The sequence below is a fragment of the Anabrus simplex genome, chromosome 1 (genome assembly GCF_040414725.1).
Source record: "Anabrus simplex isolate iqAnaSimp1 chromosome 1, ASM4041472v1, whole genome shotgun sequence".
Lineage (NCBI taxonomy): Eukaryota > Metazoa > Arthropoda > Insecta > Orthoptera > Tettigoniidae > Anabrus > Anabrus simplex.
The window spans coordinates 967111699-967125946 of record NC_090265.1 but is presented as its reverse complement, the minus strand read 5'-3'; the positions used below and the strand labels follow the sequence as shown (position 1 = coordinate 967125946).

At 38.5% G+C, this 14248-nt stretch overlaps 1 protein-coding gene across 4 annotated transcripts in view; it reads left to right on the top strand.

The window, feature by feature from the left end:
• Nucleotides 1-14248, top strand: part of LOC136875263 (endoglucanase E-4) — a 226725-nt gene that overhangs the window by 126537 nt on the left and 85940 nt on the right. For all 4 annotated transcript variants that reach the window (XM_067148874.2, XM_068225319.1, XM_067148873.2 and 1 more), the window contains one exon: nt 2845-3004. In XM_067148874.2, coding sequence (XP_067004975.1) covers nt 2845-3004 — 160 coding nt within the window. The remainder of the gene's footprint in view (nt 1-2844; nt 3005-14248) is intronic.

The following is a 14248-nucleotide window of genomic DNA, read 5'->3' as shown; positions in this document are numbered from 1 at the left end:
AAACGACATGATTCTGAGCCCAGATTCACACCATTTTCAATGTATGCCATTTTGTATGCCACCCTGTACTTTGTTACCTTTGATGCTTTCATGGCCCGTACTTATAGACATGATATAGGCTTTTGAGCTTACGCCGTGTCAAGAAAATAAGATAAAATTCTTTACATTTCGCAGAGAACTTTGCTCTGCATCTTCAGAAGAAAATCTCGACAGTCCATGATAAAGTCAAATTGGCTGGCCAATCCATACACCATGTGCCAGCAGGGAGCCCACCAGATACCAAAATGAATACGAAACTTTTCCCGAGTCCGAGCTACACTCTTTGTTTCCACATAAAACATAAAACATTGTGTGTGTGTGTGTATGCGCATGCGTGCATGCGTGTGTTTGTTTGTTTGTTTGTTTGTTTGTTTGTTTGTTTGTTTGTTTGTTTGTTTGTTTGTTTGTTTGTTTGTTTGAATAGATACATCTTGAGACACCCAGGATGTGTTCAGTTAATTTTTGAGGGAAGGTAGAGGGTAAGACCTGTAGGGATTGACTAACACATAAATATAGTAAAGAGATCAGAGTTAATGAAGGGTGCGGCAGTTATGTAGAAATCAAAGGCTAGCACAAAATAGGGGGGCAAAGAGGGTTGCATCAAACTAGTCTATGGACTGACAGCAGCATCAGCTGCAGCAATAACAACAAAAACAATGACCCATGACTCTGTACACCTTCTGAACTCTTCAAAATTCTTTCATCAGGAAGAAATCCAGGAAATCTAGAGGGTATCCTGGACACTGTGCCTCTACAATAGTGAAGTCATCCTTATGGATTATATGTTGCCTGTACATTCAGGGAAATTTCATGCTTTTTGTTCACATATTCATCATCATGTTATAGTCAGTAGCTCCTATTGGATAAGAAAACTGTAATGTTCAGTCTACCCTCTTTTTATTATGTTAACCTCATTCCCAGTTGCAAACATTATCCATATATGTATTAGTGATTTTTATGTTATTTTCTCCAAAACAGCAGTAACTGTTTTATGAACCCTTAAATCTTAGCTGATTCTCAACTGATATTCTGGATCACTCAATAAATCCTTTTTTTAATTCCATCCGTTGTTTGGAAATTAAAGTTTCACTTCTTGTTTCATTCATGTTTCTAAGGAAGTGTTCTGCCAGTCTGTCTACATTTTCTGTATTCAATCTAAACAAAGAATGATGGTCACTTTCATGTGCCCTAACATGCATACAATAATGCTTAAGAGTTCTCAAATGCATCAAAGCAGCCATTTGTATCTTTTTATCTTTATATAGATACTGTAGTATGTGTGCAACATAATTTGAAATATTTCTACTATTTGCTATGAACTCAAAGTAGAAGTTTGGTTTTATTCACATCATTTTAAGCAGCTGCTGGAAAGTCAAGCATTTGCTAGAAGAGCTGTCTTCTGTTAATTAGCACAAGATTTTTTTTTAATTCACATAATTTTAAGATTTACTTCTGTTTCCAAGTAAAAGCATTTGCTTTGATTTTATTCACTTAGACCAGTCACAGGTCAAAATCAGAAGAGGGAGCAATAACAAAAAAAGAGATAAGGGCAAACATGAAAACACAAAAGAACAAGGACAATCTTATCTTCGCACATTGCCATCTTTAAATAGATAGGCTCTCTTCTTGCCAATCCTAATTCTTCTACATCAATTTCTTCTCAGCACTTGATAAGCTTGTTTCTGCTTCCCAGGAGAGTGGACATCAGAACTTGCTGAGGACACATCATAACAGCAGGCTTCATGTGAAAAGTATGGGATAAGAAAAAAATCCACACAGAGGCAGAAAAAGAGAACAGTCAAAAAGGTAAGGATGAGCAGTGGTGGTAAACATTAAGGAACGAAGGACAAACAGTTCCTAATGGGTCAATAAAATGAAAGAAAATGAAAGGAAGGAACAAACACTCATACATATTGTTGATGTTTTCCCTGGAAGCAGAAATGAGTTTATATGGGGATGAGAAGAAATGGAGGAGAAGAACTGGGGAGGAAAGGACCAACCTATTTGAAAATGTCAGCACGCAAAGATGTGGAGATCGTCCTTTTGTCTTTCTTCTATTGCTCCCTCTTCTTACATTGACCTGTCCTATTATGTATTCTTTTTCAGATTCCTGTCTTTAAATAAATGACTTGATTTGTCACAATGACAGGTCAGTGTGGGGAGAATAGTTGAATACTGTCACTTCATTCAAAGTACAATATTTACTCCCATTTCATTTAAAACATGTTTCCATAGATATTCCCAACTTACCTGAATGTGCAGTAGTTATTTAACCACTGGTATAAATCTCAGTGCTTAAACTGTTCTCAAAGCTATAAGATTTGTCACAGAAGTGCTGTTGTTCAAACACAGGCTTCTCAAAACACGGTGGTATGAGGTGTTATAACCCAATGCTCAATTTGAAAAATGATTGTCCCACTACTCTATAAAGGGTTAATGCATTGTTTCCTTGATCTGTATGTTTATCATCATCATCAATCGGTTTACTCATTGCTCACTGTATGTTTGTACCTAGTGTTAAATTAACAAATTTTGTGTATCTGGTTATTTCTACAGGGCTGATATTAAATGTTATATTTTTGGGATTTCATATGTGTCTTTTTATATTTATTCTTTTACTGGAAACAGAAACTCAAAAAAAGATTTTAATATGCACTTAAATTATGGGCAGTAGAAGCAGTGTTAATGATAACATTCTGAAAATCATAAAATTAATTTATGCATGTAACACACCCTATCTATTTGGGGTTCTGAACTTCTCAAATGTATGATTTTCTTTTCTTTCTTTTTTCCTTTTTGTTCCAGTTCAACTGGTTTTGGAGATGAATTGGTTTGGGCTGCAACTTGGCTCTTCAAGGCTACTGGTCGTTTACCATACCTAATAATTGCTGAACAGATGTACCAAGAATTTGGATTAGGGTACACATCTGGCTTCAGCTGGGATGAGAAGAGATTAGGAGTGGATGTGAGTAATTGAACCAGCTGAGCTTTACTAGACATGATATGCAGCTAGAAGCTCTGTCCCAACAAAAATATCTCCTATACTGGGTGAATCTGCCGCACCTATTTCTTTGGATTTATGTAACCCACAGCTTATAACCTAATATGAAAACATCTCCAATGTCATCTGGTAAAAAATTCTTGTGTAGGTACATGTATCCATAGCTGATGGACCATCAGTAAGGAGGTAATGATGAATGACCACATAGAACTATGCAACACATATAAAAGGAACACTCTGTGTTGATTAGCAACTAGGTTGATACTGCAATGTTATGGTATTGGGACAACTGCAACAGCCTTCCCTGTGGCTGAAGTGGTTAAAGGCCAATGCTGCATTTTGTGTTTGAAGGTTTAAACCCAGTGCTGGCAGAATAATTTTATCTATTTATTTCACTCCTATGTAAGCAGCATGGACCTAATCATTCAACACACTGTGCTATGTTTTTATGTCAGGTAGAACTTAAATGGATTGTTTATATTGTAAGCAACTCTTATAGTTGCAGGCAAGATGGGGTTGTTGATGAACATCCAATTCCTTCACCCACAGTGAACTGATTAATGAAGCAAGTGCTCGAAATGGCTTGTATGCAGGTTTTTCTCAATACAGTAGAGTCTCATTAATCCGAACTAATTGGGAACGGTGTCTGTTCGGATTACGAAATTTTCGGATTAACCGGAAAATATTTTCTAATAATAATGTTATTGTTTTTACGTCCCACTAACTACTCTTACGGTTTCTGGAGACGCCTAGGGCCATTTTTTCTCGCAGGTGTTCTTTTACGTGCCAGTAAATCTACTTACACGAGGCTGACGTATTTGAGCACCTTCAAATACCACAAGACTGAGCCAGGATCGAACCTGCCAAGTTGGGGTCAGAAGGCCAGCGCCTCAACCGTCTGAGGAAAATAGTTTCTATAATACAGTACAGTACATACTGTAATTTGAAAAGCCCATTATTTAGCAGTTACATTAATAAAAAACTGTATAACAGTACAGTAGGGTAGTTAAGAACGACTAAAAATAGATTAAAACTTGTCTCCTAAAACTGCTAAAATACGGTAACGGGTTACACTAGTCTCATATTCAGATGCCGCGGCCGCCTAGAACTTGCCGTACGCTACGTCGAGTAACATTCAGCTACTATGCCCATTGATATGATGTTTTTGAGATTTTGGTTTAACACTGCATCTTCGAGTAGGTTCCAATCACTACGGCAAAAGAAACTAACAGACTTTGTAAAGATGAACGCGAAGTGATTGATGGTTTATGAAGTGTAATTATGTTTACATTAAGTTATTCTAGAAAAATATGACTAATAAAGTGCAAGTAAGTCTTCATTCTATAATAGGTTCGTTCATTTCAATAAGGGGAACTTTAAAAAAATTGAATATTTCAGTTCGGATAAACCGGACTTTTGGATTAACGGGGTTCGGATTAACGGGACTATAGTGTATTTTGCATTATGGACAGCTTCTTTATTATCAAGAGACATCACTGGAGCATCCCAAACAGGTGACTCCCTTCATGTAGGTGTCTTTCAATCCTTGGAAAGGTATTTGCAGTCAGGAATCTTCATCCAGGAAATCATTCTTGGAATGCATTAAGTCTTGCTTCTCTGTACCGTAATATCATATCTGCAAATTCATCACCTGGATAGATAAGAGATAAGATGTTTTATTTATCCTGGCAAAGTTAGGGATGTATTCCCTTTCTTACCCTTAACCAGTTTTAACCTAGAACACTCATGATAATAACAACTACTTTTAAATGATGCAAAAAATAATGATAACAATAAGATGAGGAAGAGAAGTATATTAACAATAATAAAAGTACTGTAATAGTATGAAAAAAGTAATCAAACCCAGTGATATAAAGATGAAATCAAATCATATACAGGATGAGTTTTGAGTCCACTGACAAACTTCATAGGGGTGATTTCTGACTGAAAATGGAACACAAAAGTTCATATCAGCTTGTGTCCAGAAATGCATAGTTTCCATGGTAGATGGCACTGAAGAACGACATCAAACAAAGAGCTCTGGCACACAGTACATGGCCTGAATTCCATCCATGTCACAACAGATGTTCTAAGTGGCCTCCATGGAATGCAATGCACACGTTCACACATTGCATCATGGATTGCCTCACTCGATCCAATGTTCTGGCGTGTGTCCGAATAGCATCACAGGCTACGTGGACAAGCTGTTCAAGGGTATCAACATACACAATGCCTTTCAGATGCCCCCACAAGTAAAAATCCAGGAAGTTTAAGTCTGGTGATCAAGCAGGCCATGCAACAGGGCCTCCACGTCCTCTCCAATGTCTGGGAAAGATTTTGTTGAGGTGTTGGAGAACAGTAAGTCAGAAGTGGAATGGCACTCCATCGTGCTACAGCCACATTGTCTGTCATAATGCCAAAGGCACATTCTCCAGCAATGGAGGCAGTGTGTTTTTCAGGAACTCTGGATATGTTTCTCCATTCAGGTATTGTGGAAGAAGAACTGGTCCAAGTAGGTGGTCACCAATTATCCCTGCTCAAACATTGATGCAGAACTGCTGCTGATGAGACACTTCAACCATTCCATGAGGAATGATGATGCGATGATGATTATGTGGGTTAATTATGCCATCTCTACCAGTGGTCATTTCATTGGTGAAGAGGACTGAAGACAGAAATCCTGTAATGGTGATGGTCTGTTGCAGAAACCAGCGATAAAATCTTTCCTGTGGAGGAAAATCTGTAGGTAATAATCCCTTCACATGCTGGAGGCTATAGGGATTGTTCCGGGGTATCTGTGGAACACAGAGATGAAAGAAGGTGAGGGCTTGAACGGGTCTAACTACAATGACAAGAATTGAATTAAAACTTTAACAAAGGTTATATTTCTTTCATTTAAAAAAAAACAAATTTCCACAAGGTAGAAATAACAATCAGGTACAATGCCAATCTAGAAACCAGATTAGGAAAAATCCAAGATACAGAACCTTAACTCTTTGGGCTTTAAGCCCCTAGTTTTACAATTTTACAAATGGAAGAAGAATTATTTAGTTAAGAGCAGAAATACCTTAATTCATGGAGCACTTGCTCCCGAAATACAATTTCTAGCCTTCTAGAGGCACTCTTTACAATTACAAAATTTAAGAAAGAGCTAACAGGCTCTCAGTTCCATACTGCCTACTTGAGGCAACATTACATCAATCTTGGGTCTCTCAAACCACCATTTACAAATGGAACTTATTTTTACAGGAGTATTAAATACCCAACCTACGGGGCCTTCATAAAAACAGAACAGGTTAGGTAACTGGCCCAAACACAAAATGAATGAGGGCGCACACTGCGCTCCAAGATACTGAACACTTAAAAACCTAAGGGGCTCTAGGCTGATGAAACAGGGGAAATTCCCACAATAATGAGGTGACTCTTATAGAAATTACTTTACCACATTACAAAATGGAAAACAGTTATAAAACATAGTCACCTCAAACCAAGATGAAGGGGAGCTCGAGAGGGTATCCCCGATTTACAGTTAAAGATTTTATGAAGGTTTTACATTAGCCAGAAGAAAGTTACATTTTTAGAAAAGCTTGTTGCGTAACTAAAGAGTTAGACCTTTCCCTCTGGTTAAACTGTGGAGGTAGCAAGAAAGAACAAAGTTATGTGGCCATTACCTCCTGCTTAACACATACACTCAGAAAGGTGATGATCAATTGGCCAAGAAACATGAAAAGCCGCAGTTTATAAACCCTCGGGGAAGGTTTGAGATCATTCAAGACTAAACTAGCCACACCCTCTCAATTTAATGGGTCAATTTCAAAGTTACACTCAGAATCGAACAAGAAGCCTGTGATAGGTTGAAAATTAATTACAGAAATTTGGGATTGGCTAGATTCAAAACTGGTGGAAAACCCAAAAATAAATGAACATCAATCAGTTACAAAACCCTAGAAATACAAAACCTTTAAATTATAGGTTCTTTCACTTTGCACCAGAGGACATGCTCATAAATTTTTGTGGTGTTATCTGTAGAAAATTGTCCAAACTTTTATGTAGAGCAAATAAAACAAGGAGAAATTCGGTCAGTTTAGGAAACTTCACAATAACAAAATTACTCAATATTTTAGTGGTGACATCTTCTGATTAAAGTTCTAAGTTCCTGTTGTATTAGTTTCCACTTTGTTCGATAGAGGAGTTCATTAAGGCGCTTATTTTGAATGCACGGCGTTGAGTTGTACCTCCCAGTACAGAGCTCCCCCCCCACCCCCCAAATGTCCTTCCTTGGGGTGACACAGAAGAATTTTGAGAAAACATTTTCAGTTGAGGAGAAAAAACATTTTTTTGTAGTTGATAGGTAGAAACTTGATTAACTCCAGCTTTAGAGTGTCCTTGTTGTTGTAGAATATTAAATATATGTTGATAGATTTGACAGCAGGTCCTGCCACCGCTGCCGATACCCAGGTGAAGGTCGCCCGGACCTCCGAGTACTCTGAGATACACCTCTCCCGCTACTATGAGAGGGGCAGTCGTGGTGATGGTCACCGCAGATTAGAAGTATCTGTACAGTCCCCAGATGAGTTGATGGTACGGTCACCGCACTTCAGCCTTTGCCGAGAGATGGACTCCGGCATGCCGTTCACAAAGAGGTATAACTAGAGTGAAGTGGGCCCTTTCTTCTCTCTTGTGTCCCTCACAAGATGTTACAGTATGACAGCAGACAGCTGAAAGGGCACTGAAACAGTAAGATCTCGGCGACAGAAAAGTGCTGTTGGAGACTCAAGAGTACAATCTTTATTGGTGATGCAGAGGGGCGGGCGGAGTGGAAAGTGCTTTTGTGCCAATAGTGCGGAGATGCAAGAGACGGGGACTGGGTAATGGCCACTAAGGAATTGACAGCAGGAAAACCAGAGGGGAAGATCGTACATACAGATCATACACATAAATAAATAAAACCCTAGGGCAGAAGGCCTTAAATTAAAAAATATATATAACCTTCAAAACTCCTGCTAAATTTTAGTGGTAAAAAGGGAACTGAAATTATACAGGTTTCACCTGGGAGAGGTGCATTCTAAAGATCCTCTCTGTGGCTGGATTGCTTACTAATAATGTAACTGGTGTCAAAAAATCTAATATAGTGCACAGCCCATGAAATGTGGGGGCAAGCTTGCCCGCAGGAACAAAGTTTCTAACCATGACTTGATCTCTGACTTTTAAATTGTTGGGCCTCCGTCCACGATCATATCTTTCCCTAACCTTTTCATGGGACACTTTAGGATTGGCCTTAGCCTCCTTCCATAGATCCCTAATATTATCGGGATCTATTGTCTCTGGTAAAATATCATTGAGTGACCAAAGGTTAGAGAGCAGCATGTTAGGAACAAATTTAAACATCAGAGAAGCCGGAGCGATCTTATGGGACTCATGAACCACCGAATTTAAAGCAAAGGTCAACCAATGTAGGGACGTATCCCACCTGGAATGATCTTCATGATGAAATGCGATGAGAGCCAATCTAAGATTACGATTGACCCGCTCAGCCAGAGATGGTTGAGGATAATACGCCGAAGTAGTTACATGTGATATATTTATTTATTTATTTATTTATTTATTTATTTATTTATTTATTTATTTATTTATTTATTTATTTATTATCCATGAAAAAGCCCTACTTTGTCTATCATATTAGGGCTGTAGGTTATAACTAGTTACCTTAAATAGTACAGACATATACTACAAAATTTTTGAAGTGAGTGATTACACACACAAATTAATTAAACTGGGAGGAAAGGAAAACTATTCTTAAATTTTTCCTAACATAAACTGCATAAACTTGAAAAATTCATTCAAACAACAGATCTTATGAAATATCCTAAAAATAGGGTACAACAATAAAATATAAGTGTTGTTCCAAAATATATCTAGTTTTGCTGAAGAATGGACAATCAAAAATAAGGTGAGTTGCAGTTTCTTCATCTCCACAAACACAACTGTTATTACTACTAATTTTGAATGTATGTAAATAAAATTAAAATTTTCAGTGGACCGGGCGAGTTGGCCGTGCGCGTAGAGGCGTGCGGCTGTGAGCTTGCATCCGGGAGATAGTAGGTTCGAATCCCACTATCGGCAGCCCTGAAGATGGTTTTCCGTGGTTTCCCATTTTCACACCAGGCAAATGCTGGGGCTGTACCTTAATTAAGGCCACGGCCGCTTCCTTCCAACTCCTAGGCCTTTCCTATCCCATCGTCGCCATAAGACCTATCTGTGTCGGTGCGACGTAAAGCCGCTAGCAAAAAATTTTCCGTGGCACAAAAGAAACTGAGTGCTGGTGAAGTTTGGTTTCAATAAACTGCAGTCCAAACGTTCCTGTACCATGGGAAAAAAGATTGTTCTTGTAACTTCACCCTTATTACTTGAGTTCCACAGCTTTGACAATTCACTGATTGTGAATTTATATAATTCACGTTTCACTTTTGATATAGGAGATCTTTTGTATATAGTTTCATTGTCACTAAATGCTGCAAGTTTAGCACGCTCATCAGCTCTTTCATCTATATATATAAAGTAACTTGTCCTGACTGACTGACTGACTGACTGATTCATCATCGCCGAGCCAAAATTACTGGACATAAAGAAATGAAATTTTGAGGATACATTTATATTACAATGTAGGTGCCCGCTAAGGGAGGATTTTTGGATATTCCTTCGTTAAGGGGGTGAAAATGGGAGTAAATTTTTGAAATGAGTGTATCTATATCTCAAAACTTTAAAAGTTTACAGATGTAAAAATTAGTACTTAGATTCTCTTCTAAAAATAAAGAAACACTTTTTTTTTTCTTTTTCGGAAAATCCCAATAGGAAGGGATGAAAAAGGGTGGATAACGGGTTGAATGCCTTTAATGCGGATACTTATATCTCAGAAATTGAAGACATTACAGACCTGAAAATTTGTATTTGGGATCTCCTTTAAAAATAAAGGAATACATATTTTTGTTTGTGGAAAATCCAATTAATAGGAGGGTGAAAAGGGGAGGGAATTTTTAAAATGAGTGTATCTATATCTCAAAACCTTAAATATTTACAGATGTAAAAATTGGTATTTAGAATCTCCTTTAAAAATAAAGGAATACGTATTTTTTGTTTTCGGAAAATCCATATAGGAGGAGTGAAAAAGGGTGAAAAGAGGGTTGAATGCCTTTTATGATGCTACTTATATTTCAGAAACTGAAGATATTACAGACCTGAAAATTGGTGTTTGGGATCTCCTTTAAAATAAAGGGGGGAGGGGGGGGGTGATGAATTTTTAAAATGAATGTATCTCAAAACTTTAAAAGTATACAAATGTAAAAATTGGTATTTAGAATCTGCTTTTAAAAATAAAGAAACATGTATTTTTTATTTTCGGAAAGTCCGAATAATAGGGGTGAAAAGGGGTTAAAAATTGTTGAATGCCTTTAATGAGGATACTTACATATCAGAAACTGAAGATATTACAGACGTGAAAATTGGTATTTGTAATCTCCTTTTAAAAAATAAAGACACACGTAATTTTTGTTTTTGGAAAATACAAAAAAAGTTTGGGGGGGAAAGGGGGTGATATTTTAAATAACACTGCTCCTAGGCTGGTGTCGCTGGCGTCTGCCTGCAGGCGCATCTTCCGTTGAGGGTCGGGATAGGCTAGACCGGGAGCACTGCATATCGCAGCCTTAATGTCTTGGAATGCTGCCTCTTCCTTGCTGGTCCATTGGAACGTGCGGTTGTTATGGAATAGATCGGTGAGTGGTATTGCCTTCTCTTCAAAGTGTGGCGTGAAGCAGCTATACCATCCACACAAGCCAAGGAACTGACATACTTGCCGCTTGGTCCACAGATGTTCAGCTTCTTCGATAGCTCGATTCTTCTCCAGTTGTCTTTCTAAGCCTTCAGATGTTAGGACATGGCCAGGATATTCTACGAAGGACTGGGCAAAGTGGCACTTCTCCAGTTGGCAAGTCAGTCCATGAATCTTCAGACATTCCAGTACTTTCCTCAGATGTACAGCGTGTTCTTGAAAATTCTTGCTGTGAATTAAAATGTTGTCGAGGTACACTTGGCAGAAATCTCCAACATATCCTGACAATACCTTATCCATCAGTCGCATGAAGGTGGCAGGAGCATTCTTTGATCCAAAAGGCAATACTGCAGACTGGTACAATCCTCTCGGTGTCATGAAGGTGGTCAGTGATTTAGAACTTTCCTCGATCTCCACTTGCCAGTATCCGGAGTTGAGATCCAGCATGCTGAAAACCTTAGCCTCACTTACTTGTTTCAGCGAGTCTTTCAGGTCATTTAACATAAGGAATTTCATCTTGGTTTACCCGTATTGAACTGAGATCAAAATTGAATTAAAATCTTATAGGTTCCACCTTTTTCAGTACAAATACAATGTTGTTAGATGTTTTTACAGTTTATATTTAATTACAGAACTAGTTTCGGCGTTCATTATGACGCCACCATTAGCTGCATAACAAGTGAAGAGAAACCTGGCGATACAACAATATATAACAACATATCAATATAATTAACTCCTTAATATCATATACTAATATATATATATAATATAATCGTATGGCCTCAGCTACCATTTGCAGACATTTCTATTTGACGCCATCTGGCTGTCTGCTCATCAATTTCGACGTTCCGTTTTACTCTAGGTCCGCTAGATGGCAGACAGAGTAAACCGGATCTCTCTTGGGCGTCTATGGCTGAGATTTAATTAATTTTGTCGGGTAAATACCAAATGTATCACCAGAGATCTTTTACATGCCGACATCGTACAACATGGAGTGTCGAATGGACTTTCTTCTGCCCTTCAAAAATCTGACTACCTCTGCCGGGTTTGAACCCACTATCTTGGGATCTGGAGGCCGACACTCTACCACGCATCCACAGAGGCTGCTATCATATACTAATTGTATGTCAAGTTTAAAAATCTGGAGTGCTAATTTTTGAGGAGATGTTTTTTGGCCACCATTTGATGCCATATCGTCAACGGAGGTTCACCCAATTTTACTAAGAGAGCATTTGTAGGAGTAGATTTTAGCGCATCCAAACAGATACGCAGGGCATGATACTGTAAAGTATTGAGTTTTGCCAGAGTAGTGGCGGAAGCTGTATCGATTATGTGTGCCCCATAATCCAGGTATGACCGAATTGTTGTTCTATACAATGATACAACTGGATGCGCACCCCAGTGCCAGCGAATAACGGTTTTTAATACCTTGATGTATATGTCGGCCTTTTGACATATGTGTTGGATTTTTTTTTTTTTTTCCAATTTGTTTTATTGTCCAGGATTAACCCGAGAAATTTGTGTTGGTTACAAATTGGTATTTCAAACCCGTCAAATGAAATAGGGGAATGATCATAACATCGATGATGAGTAAAGATCATGGTGGAATATTTTGGGATGGAAAGCTGGAGACAACGGGAATCTAACCATGGGGCTCCCTCGCTCGATAAGGACGAGCAGTGGTGACAGGCATTTGCGGTATCTTTAATAAATTGAGGTAGCCATCCCAATCATAGTCAGGCAAAGGAGCAGGCCATGGTCCCTGCATTACAACCTGTGTAAATTTTTGTTTCCATGGGTTTTCATGTGGTGACTGGGACGTTTCTCGAACAAGTCGTGGGAATTGTTGGGGGATGCATTTCGGGTGGAATTCAGGGGGATTTAGCTTAGTAGTGGCTTCTTGATACGTTACATTAATGGCACTTCTCCAGTTGGCAAGTCAGTCCATGAATCTTCAGACATTCCAGTACTTTCCTCAGATGTACAGCGTGTTCTTGAAAATTCTTGCTGTGAATTAAAATGTTGTCGAGGTACACTTGGCAGAAATCTCCAACATATCCTGACAATACCTTATCCATCAGTCGCATGAAGGTGGCAGGAGCATTCTTTGATCCAAAAGGCAATACTGCAGACTGGTACAATCCTCTCGGTGTCATGAAGGTGGTCAGTGATTTAGAACTTTCCTCGATCTCCACTTGCCAGTATCCGGAGTTGAGATCCAGCATGCTGAAAACCTTAGCCTCACTTACTTGTTTCAGCGAGTCTTTCAGGTCATTTAACATAAGGAATTTCATCTTGGTTTACCCGTATTGAACTGAGATCAAAATTGAATTAAAATCTTATAGGTTCCACCTTTTTCAGTACAAATACAATGTTGTTAGATGTTTTTACAGTTTATATTTAATTACAGAACTAGTTTCGGCGTTCATTATGACGCCACCATTAGCTGCATAACAAGTGAAGAGAAACCTGGCGATACAACAATATATAACAACATATCAATATAATTAACTCCTTAATATCATATACTAATATATATATATATAATATAATCGTATGGCCTCAGCTACCATTTGCAGACATTTCTATTTGACGCCATCTGGCTGTCTGCTCATCAATTTCGACGTTCCGTTTTACTCTAGGTCCGCTAGATGGCAGACAGAGTAAACCGGATCTCTCTTGGGCGTCTATGGCTGAGATTTAATTAATTTTGTCGGGTAAATACCAAATGTATCACCAGAGATCTTTTACATGCCGACATCGTACAACATGGAGTGTCGAATGGACTTTCTTCTGCCCTTCAAAAATCTGACTACCTCTGCCGGGTTTGAACCCACTATCTTGGGATCTGGAGGCCGACACTCTACCACGCATCCACAGAGGCTGCTATCATATACTAATTGTATGTCAAGTTTAAAAATCTGGAGTGCTAATTTTTGAGGAGATGTTTTTTGGCCACCATTTGATGCCATATCGTCAACGGAGGTTCACCCAATTTTACTAAGAGAGCATTTGTAGGAGTAGATTTTAGCGCATCCAAACAGATACGCAGGGCATGATACTGTAAAGTATTGAGTTTTGCCAGAGTAGTGGCGGAAGCTGTATCGATTATGTGTGCCCCATAATCCAGGTATGACCGAATTGTTGTTCTATACAATGATACAACTGGATGCGCACCCCAGTGCCAGCGAATAACGGTTTTTAATACCTTGATGTATATGTCGGCCTTTTGACATATGTGTTGGATTTTTTTTTTTTTTTCCAATTTGTTTTATTGTCCAGGATTAACCCGAGAAATTTGTGTTGGTTACAAATTGGTATTTCAAACCCGTCAAATGAAATAGGGGAATGATCATAACATCGATGATGAGTAAAGATCATGG